At 42.7% G+C, this 9219-nt stretch overlaps 1 protein-coding gene across 3 annotated transcripts in view; it reads right to left on the minus strand.

Moving 5' to 3' along the window:
- Positions 1–5608, minus strand: part of LOC149286279 (mediator of RNA polymerase II transcription subunit 13-like) — a 49361-nt gene extending 43753 nt beyond the window's left edge. For all 3 annotated transcript variants that reach the window (XM_089494280.1, XM_089494279.1, XM_089494278.1), the window contains exons 1-2: positions 5543–5608; positions 2775–3009 (exon numbers count right to left, since the gene is read on the minus strand). In XM_089494280.1, the coding sequence (XP_089350406.1) occupies positions 2775–3009; positions 5543–5608 (301 nt within the window). The remainder of the gene's footprint in view (positions 1–2774; positions 3010–5542) is intronic.
- Positions 5609–9219: the final 3611 nt, after the last annotated feature.

A 9219-nucleotide genomic window follows, 5' to 3' on the forward strand; every position in this document is an offset into this window, starting at 1 on the left:
CACAGTAAGACACACACAGACACAGTGAGACACACACAGACACAGTGAGACACACACAGACACACACAGACACAGTAAGACACACACAGACACAGTAAGACACACACAGACACAGTAAGACACACACAGACACAGTGAGACACACACACAGACACAGTAAGATACACACACAGACACAGTAAGATACACACACAGTAAGACACACACACACAGTAAGACCTCCCTCCCTAACCCCCCTTCTCAGTATCTCCCCTCTAACTCCCTAACCCCCCCTTCTCAGTATCTCCCCTCTAACTCCCTAACCCCCCCTTCTCAGGATCTCCCCCCCCCGCCCCGGTCACTTACCTTAAACTCCTGTGTTGGAAGCGTGAGGCGTTTGTCTCGGGTGCCGGCGCTTCACTGCTGATCGCCGGCGTCTGACGTCATATGCCGGCGCCCAGCGTAAAGCGCCGGCACCCGAGACAAACGCTTCCAACACAGGAGTTTAAGGTAAGTGACCGGGGCGGGGGGGGACACCGGACTCATTGGTGAGTCACCAGGACACTCTTTGCGGGCCGGTCCGAGCTATTCAGCGGGCCGGATGTGGCCCGCGGGCCGTGCTTTGCCCAGGTCTGTTCTAGAACAATGCCATTTAAAACCACACATTCAGCATTAAAAACAGTTTGGTATACATTATAAAGAATTGATACAGATTCAAAGAGAAGACAGAATGAGCATACGTAGCTGAATGCTCAGGAATCCGTACCGAGCAAGCGGCAGGGAACAACTTATATTTTTAAAATCCTCAACTCAATTTCAAGATGTTAACACAAACACAGACATGCCCCACAATATCTGATGATGATCAGAAATGCTATGTTCCTTAAAACCTTTTATAGAATGAAAAACTAGAATTAGCCACGTAAAATGAAAATAAAAAAATTGGAGCCCTGGGCTATTTTTTGTATTGGGATACAGCACATAGCCAAGTATATAAATTGTACATAGATCGAGGGATGAAGCCTTGTCAACATGCTTTCTGGGAAAAGATTAGCATTCAATTTCCACGGCTTCTATAGTGTGTGTGTGTGTGTGTGTGACACTATCAATTCTACAACATGCTCTGAATTACATCAACAAGCAACGAAACAAATACACGTGAAACCACAAGTGGAAACTCATTTCACAATCACTGCTGTCGTGTGAAGACAAACTTGGCGCAAAATGATTCAGATTGTATGACCCAAGATGTGCTAAATTTACAGTAAAAAAAAAAAAAAAAAGGTCAACATGGGACAGCATGATGATTGAATATAAACTAATCAAAGTAATTTATTTAGAAATCTGTTTCTAAAAGAAAAGAAAAAAAACCTCATGATTACTACCACTTTTACAAGAACAGAAATGTGATAATAGATGCCTGTCAGCCTCTGATATTCTCTAATAATCTTGTTAATATTTTAGTTAGCCATTTTAAAGGCCTGAGAGATAAATGATAAAAATGGAAACAGCAACATGTGTTTTCAGAAATTGTGGAAATTTAGTTAAATGTGATTTCTTTTTTATCGTCACTGATATAAATTAACAAAAAGTATTTTTGGGCTCTAATCAAATGTTTCATTTGCCCCAAAGTAGCTGCCAAATAACCCTGACACTTTTATAAGTAAATAACATTAGTGATAAGGAATTATTAATTCTGGCAAGTAATCATGAGATTGAAAAGGACTGCTCACAGGCAAAACAAATAAAAAATTCAAACAATTGTTGCCATAGCAGCAGGAAAGCCTTGCAAATGTATATGATATGCCAACTAAGGAAGTATTACCGAGCATCCATAAAAGACCATGTTACGATATTTTGGACATGCTGCCCCCTCCCAAACAAATGTGGTAAACGCCTTGCAGGACATCCACGGAGTTACATTTTAGGTGCGGGTTCACGATCTATTAGCCTAACTCACAAGTAAGAAATGAACACTTAGCGAGATCAATGCGGACATTTCTTCTACACAAGCTATTGCCACAAAGCTCTTCCACGGGCTCATATTAACGGACTTCAGCTACTGCTCACCTCAGCACACGTTACTGCTGTATTGGCAGGCCTGTAATGAAGCTTTGCATAATATAGTTGCAATAATAAAGTGTTCAATCAAAACATATTGACCTATATTCTCGATATACTATTTCATTACTCCCATAAAGGATATGTATATAGAGGCACGGCGGGACATTCCACGTGGTTTAGCTTTTCACTATAGTCTTTATGTATCTATTTATCCCTAATGAACACACACACATATATATATAAATCAATTAAATAATAAAGGTCAGATTCCCTTTTTGTAGATTAAAAATATTAAATCATTAAAAACCGATTCAACTACACAGACAGCTTTTCACTCAACAACACTGAGGGAAAGAATCACTGCTGGGCAGGAAAGGGCTAGAGACATTTCAATGTAGTAAAAAAAAAATAAGTGAATAAAAAAACAGGTATGGCAAATGAAAAAATTCCACGACTGAGCCTTCAGTTCCAGAAGATTTTTTTTTTTACCTGCTCAACAGTATAAAGATCATCCCATTGTGAAATGACATACATTTTATCCTTACATAGTATTGTACAAACAATTGTACCAAACGCACTGCAAAGCTTAACAGAACAAAACCCAAACAAACAATTCCACTACTCCAGACCTACAAAAGAAAAGTGGTCATTTCAGGCGATTGATGACTATGGTTACTCCACACTTTGAATGTCAGTGCTACATAGCGGTACACTGACAAAGCGTATCTTACCTGCCAGGTCATGATGTATCAGGTCAGCAAAATTTGGGTCCTCTCCCCACCAAAATATCCATAGCTCCCTGCGCCCAGGACGCTGATCACGTCTCCATACGCTGAGAACATCTGCCTTCAAGCATCGGCTGAAGCTGCTCAAAATCGGATCCTCTTCCGTCACCGGAAAGAGGATTGGGGCAGACGTAGGGCCGTTCCATAAATACCGTCTCCATTTGATCCCCGTGAGATCAGCCTGAAAAAGACATTTTTTGGTTTGTTAAGTAACGGATCACTCAAAACATACCACAAAAGCAGAATGAAATCTTGGCACTGAGGAAGCGCTATACCAAGAAGATCCCGTGAAATCTGTACCATCTACTGTATACGTATTATCTGGAAAGCCATAAATTTGGAACCAGAAAATAAATGAATGCCTGGGCACTTCCTGCACTATAAATGGGTCTAATGGCTTAGAAGCTCTCCTTTTGCACATCATCATACTTATTTACTGTCCTGGACACTGCTTATTAGTAGCTGCTGAAACTTTTTGAAAGCGGCTACAAACATTTTATAACATGTCGCAGAATGACGGTAGTTAATAAAAGTTGAGTATATTTAAGTCGAAGTAGTTGACATCGCAATTGAAGGAACGAGCTTCAGCGCCCCAGACTGAATAAAAGCGTTTCTCCCTTTATTGCTTCATTTGCGGGCCAGAAAGATGAGCTGCCCGGCTGGGAGAAGAACATTCCTTCACTATAATTACTTGAAAGGCTACAATAAGAAGATCTCATGGTTTAACATTGGGATCACTTAGTAACAGCTGGAATTCTAGCCTCATTTTGACTTCCCTTCCAGGGACACAAAGAAGGGGGAGGGGAGGCGAATGTTTTCATCTCATTAATCAGAACTAAACATAGGCAGCACGGGGGCTACATCCAACTACAACTATCCCACTGGATGGCGGAACGCACTCGCTGCTTTACGCAGGGACTATGGGAAGCTGTAAGGAAGAGGACGGGGGCCATACTTCCACCCCAAGACAGCAAACTTGGTGCTTTATAGGTTATGTCCTTCTGAAGGCACAGGATGGTAAAAATAAATTTAAATAAACCTTCCAAAGCCTAAAGCGCGGCCAACTTAGCACTGCCGATTCCTGCCGCCATTTTTCTGAGATGCAGTCGCACTAATAGAGCTAATTTTGTAAGTTCGGCAGGGGATGTATGTGCGCTGTGGGGGGTGAAAGCAAGGCAAGCTTCTGAAGCCACATTAATGCCAACTATACGAATAACTACACAGAGAGAAGTCCAAGTAATAAGGGCCAGAATAGTCCAAGGGGGGGCGTTTATCCTTAAAAAGCAATAAAACCATTGTTAAAATGATGATACACCACCTTACGTCCCTTCAGCTGTACACTTCAGGATACTTTGTTCCAATTTGATATATATATATATATATATATATATATACACACATACACACACACACACATAGCATCAAACTATAACTGTGTTTAAACATTTATAATATACCTTCTTTGGATCACTAACGCTATTCTTGAATATTGTAAAGAATTGTACCTGTGACACTACTAAAGTACTAAAATAATGTTAACCTTTTTGTAAATCCTAACTTTGAATGCGATGAAGGGTTTATTTAATCACAACGTGCCAAAAGGAGAGAAAAAAAAAAGGACATTCGGTAAATAAAGTGAAATTGAAATGGGAATGACGGAAATACAAAAGAACCGGAGAAGGAAGAGTGTGGATTGCCAGAGAAGGCGACAAGAAGCATGGGCAAGCGCGAAGGCTCGGAAGTGCATGAGGACGGAAAAGATGGCTAGCAGAGGGCAGTTGGGGATACAGAAAGGGGAGGGGTGTTATGGGATCATAAAGCCTGGGCCTAGCCCAGCAGGCCAGCCAGGAAAATGGCTGCTTCCTGCCTCCTCCTTCCCAGGCTCCACTCCCTCAGAGAAGACAGGGAGGGCTAAATAGAGACTTAGCGGAGACAGGTCTACAGACAGGGAACATAGCGGAGACAGACAGCTGAATAATGGATTCTTAGATCAGTTACCAGGCAATTATGTGTCGCCACAAAACAAAACAACAAGATTTAGGGAAAAGTGATCAGACAGCACGAACTAAGGGGCCGTGTCATAAACTAACTTGTGCGGAGTCGGGGATGGAGACACGAATAAAATAAGGCACCGATTCTGGGTTGAGCGTAACCTGGGGGCAACTTTTGCCAACTCCGGTACTATTTAGATGCCGCTTGCTTACTATGGGAAACGGGACCACCGATGTGTTTCTATTCGGGGACGATAACATATTAAAAGGAAAGCGTGACTCGCATGATCACACGCCAGTGATCACACAGGCAAACCGTGAAACACCAAATGGTTTGTCACATCAGCAACAACAAAAAAGGTGTAGGAAGCCTGGACGTGCGAGTTGTGCCGGCACCTACACTATATTTAGAAGCAGACAGACGGGGGTACAGCGTGTTTACATACGACATGTACATGCATCCAGATGCGCTACAAACGCAGGCAACGATATTTATAGGTACACAAAAGGCACATGGATGACTGCACACATGCTTATGGACTTGGACATGATCACGCCTTCTGTGACCTGTTAACCCCCATTCCACTGTATGTGAGCGAGCCATACATGCATACAGATACATATAGATACATATAGTTGACTTGTGACATTCCATGTGCTTGGATCAGGCACGGCTCCTGGTTGCCGGTGGCTGTGCGCCCCATGTCCCGGCTACATACTCACCAGACAGAAGAGGTTGGAGTGGCAATCCTCCAGACTGGCCCCGTTCGGCACAAAACATGAACTCATCCTCACAGCCAGAAAACACACGCCATTATCCCACCCCGAACAAGAAAAGACAAGAGAATCCCAGCAGCTGCTGCCGCACAGCCAACTCCTGCTACTGGCGTAAAAATAAAATACACCCCAGCCAGGGAAAACACAAAAAAAAATGCCGACGAGAAGCTAATCCCAGAGAATGAAAGGGAGGCGAGAACAAAAAAATCTATTTAAAAATCAAACTCGTCCGCAACGCCAATGTCTGGAGAGGGGTAACTTTACATAAATCAGAGTGCAAATAGCTGGCTGCCCTCCTCACTGCATGAGATCGGCGGCAGGAGGAGGGGGCGGCTGGGTGTTAATCGGTGGGGGGTCACCGGCGCTTTTATGCAATGATCGTGACTTGTCGGTGATGCACGGTGCTACCGGCGCTGTGGAGGTGGCTCTGCACGGTGTCCTGGCGATAGGGATAGTTGCTATTCACTCTCCTGACCGTATAATGAAGGGCACCGTCCAGACATTCAAACGCTGCGGCGTGTGTGTGCGTCCTCCAGGGATCGGAGTCCTGGCGTTACAGGCACCGGTATCCGGGCGGCGTCTGAGTCCTCCCTCCCCCGCCGCTGTTCCCCCGGCTCGGGGCGCAGAGCATGGCGGGAACCGCCCGGACACCGGAGCGTAGGGAGGCCGCGGGGCCCCACCGAGGGGGAAGACCAAGTCACTGGGGTTAGGCGAAGGGCCACACGAATCCACGAGTCCAAACTCAGACAGATGGCTAAGGGCTCCGGGTGTTTATCAGCTTCTTTTTCTCAGAGGTTCGCCATTTTCCTCTCCCCTCCTCCTTTCTGTTTCTCCTCTTGCGTAGACAGAAGTAGTTGCTGAAGCTGTTACCCGTATTCGATCCTTCGTCCCGGTTCTTCGTTTAAAAAAAAAAATAAAAATATATAGATAATAAAAGGGAATAACTAATAATAAATAATAGGATCAGGGTTGGGGCAGGTTTCCCATTTGAATTCACAGATTCCTTTCTTTAATGGCGGCCGAGGTGCCTGCTCGGCCTCTCGTCTGTGATTGGTCCGCTCAACGCCATGTGACCTGAAGGTAGCGTGGATGATTGGACGTTTCTGGCCATCGACCGGAGCGAAGGGAGAGGGGGAGGAGCAGGGACAGTTGTGATGTGAAGCGGTCACTAGGGGGCGCGCCTGCGTTGCGAGATAGGTTAGTAGTGAGTGCGCCACTCACTGGTCATACCTGGCAGTGCATACCACAGCTATCACCATAAATACTACATTATTCTCAAATATATCTGATCTCTGGGGAGAAATTGTATCACCTGACAAGACACCAATCCTTTTCATGGCGTTACTTATTTAAATTCCAAACCTAAGAAAACCCCGAGGCTTCATTTATTAATCAAAGAGTAATTGTATGGCAAAGTTCTGAACATGGAACCGACTAACTAGTTTAATGTTCATGCGGACATCGCGAAACTAGGAGCTTTCTATTTTATTTGCCTTCAGAAATGTTTGTCAGTATCCAATCATGGACAGAACCAGTTCAGAGGTAGGTATAAGCAACAACATTATTTGTGGAGGACATCTGACAAAACGCTCCGTTAGCAACAATGACTTCCAAAAGCCTTGTCATGGACAATGGTGTGTGGGTACGGACATTTTGCTTACCCCTGAACCTTGTGATTTCTAATGACAAACCTTTGTCTTGGTGCCCAACACCCCACCCCTCCTCATGTTTCCCACCTGTCTTTTCTGTTTATGTAGATTGAAATGTAAAGACTGGTTTTGCTAGTCAGGGGTGCAAGACTACCAAGAAAAGTCAGCTATTTACCTCAACATTTATTCTTTTTCACGTGCACAAACGTTACAAATGAAAACACTAGAATGTAGAGTTTGCTTTTTTTTTTAGCACAACATTCAACTTCAGGATAATTCTAAACAAAGTGCAGACGCCAACAACCTTATTGCCTACAAATGATTGTTAGAGGAAACTAGACTAAAGTTTACATACCTGGGGTAATACAACAGCTCGGCAGCATTATTCATTGACATGGCCTCTTTGGTGTTATAGATCACAATATATATCTTTATCGGCAAATGCCAAAATATTAAAATATCACAATATCAATATTGGCTTATATTAGCACTTGGACTTAGAATCCTCCTAAATTACCATATTTTTAGCCTGGAGTGTGGGGGGGGGGGTGGTTTACAAGTCCTATTGAGGTACTGGAAAAGAGCAGTGGGAATTGCAGGCCTTGTAGAGCTAGGTAAAAAATGTTTGCTCCCACAGCAGTGTACAAATATTGGACTCGTAAAGGGGCTGCTGGAACATTCACAGAACGATCCACAGGAACCCCGAAACCTTCTAGAGCCTTTTGCCCACTATGATTAGGCTCTATATGGTGCAAAATGTGGTATTACTGTAATAAATAAATCAAGTTTTGGATTTGCAACATTGCAAATGGCAATATTTTCCCTGTTAACTAGACCACTAGATACGAGGAGAGGGAGGCCTGTCATTTATTACACTGAGTATCTGTTGATACATCTTTATTTGTTAGAGCTTTTTGCCACCAATTCTGTGGGTTTCTCCTCCAAGCTACAATCTACGTGTACCCATGGACACCCAGTTACTCCTCTTTGTAAAACAGAGACTATGGCATTTAAAAATGTCTATAGAACGCTTTACTTTACATAGGCACTAGGCAGGGATTTTGGTGTGGGGAAAAAGCGGAACAGTAATTATGTGTAGTGCTATTAGCAGCGCCAGAAAGTAACACCACTAGCCAAGTCGTTATTAGATTTGTGCATTCAGATTTGTATGAATTTTAATTTTAACTAAATGTATTAATTTCGTTAATCTGTAAGAATGTTTGAAAATGAGGAGGGATTCCCAATGCAACAAACAAAAACTAAGCAGAGATCTCAGAATTTTTGTTTGCATTTCATGGCTTTTGTTGCTTTCACTCTCACTGATTCTCTCTCACACTCTCATTCACTCACACTTATTTTTATCTATCTGTACTGATGGGGCGGCTGAGTGGTGTGCACCAGCCCAGCTATTTAAATATCATAAAGTGCATACACAGCAAAGGACTTAATTGGCAGCTGGTGTACACTATATATTTTAGTAGGAACTCCAAGAAAACTACTTTCAATAGGCTGGTTGGTTGATAAACGTTTGTACTTTTACTTAAAACTGTTGTTGGGCTATAAACATTTTCAATTAGTTACTTTGAGACTAGTAGTTTTCAGAGTAACTAATAGGGACAAAAGAAGCCCTATTGAATGTGTTTATGACCCAACATGTTGTGTGGATATGCCAACACACAATGCTTTGGGTTTTTTTTAACAATTTTCAAAATTGAAATAGTAAGAGAAATTAAAAAAAATATATATATATATATATCTATATGATGTATACATTCCCAGAGCCTTACAAAGTAGCAATAGTTATATATGTTGGCAAATTGCAGTGTAATGTGGGTATGTTGTTTGAGATATATAAAGAAAATGGATATTCGTAACAATATGGTTTAATTAATTTGAGGGCTTCCATTAGAGGCATTTAGGCCAATATCAGCCTCGTGGCCCTTATCCCATCATGACCCATCATGTTAGTCCTTC

Source organism: Sceloporus occidentalis, unplaced genomic scaffold (genome assembly GCF_023333645.1).
Source record: "Sceloporus occidentalis isolate IW3139 unplaced genomic scaffold, rSceOcc1.0.p SCAF_71, whole genome shotgun sequence".
Lineage (NCBI taxonomy): Eukaryota > Metazoa > Chordata > Lepidosauria > Squamata > Phrynosomatidae > Sceloporus > Sceloporus occidentalis.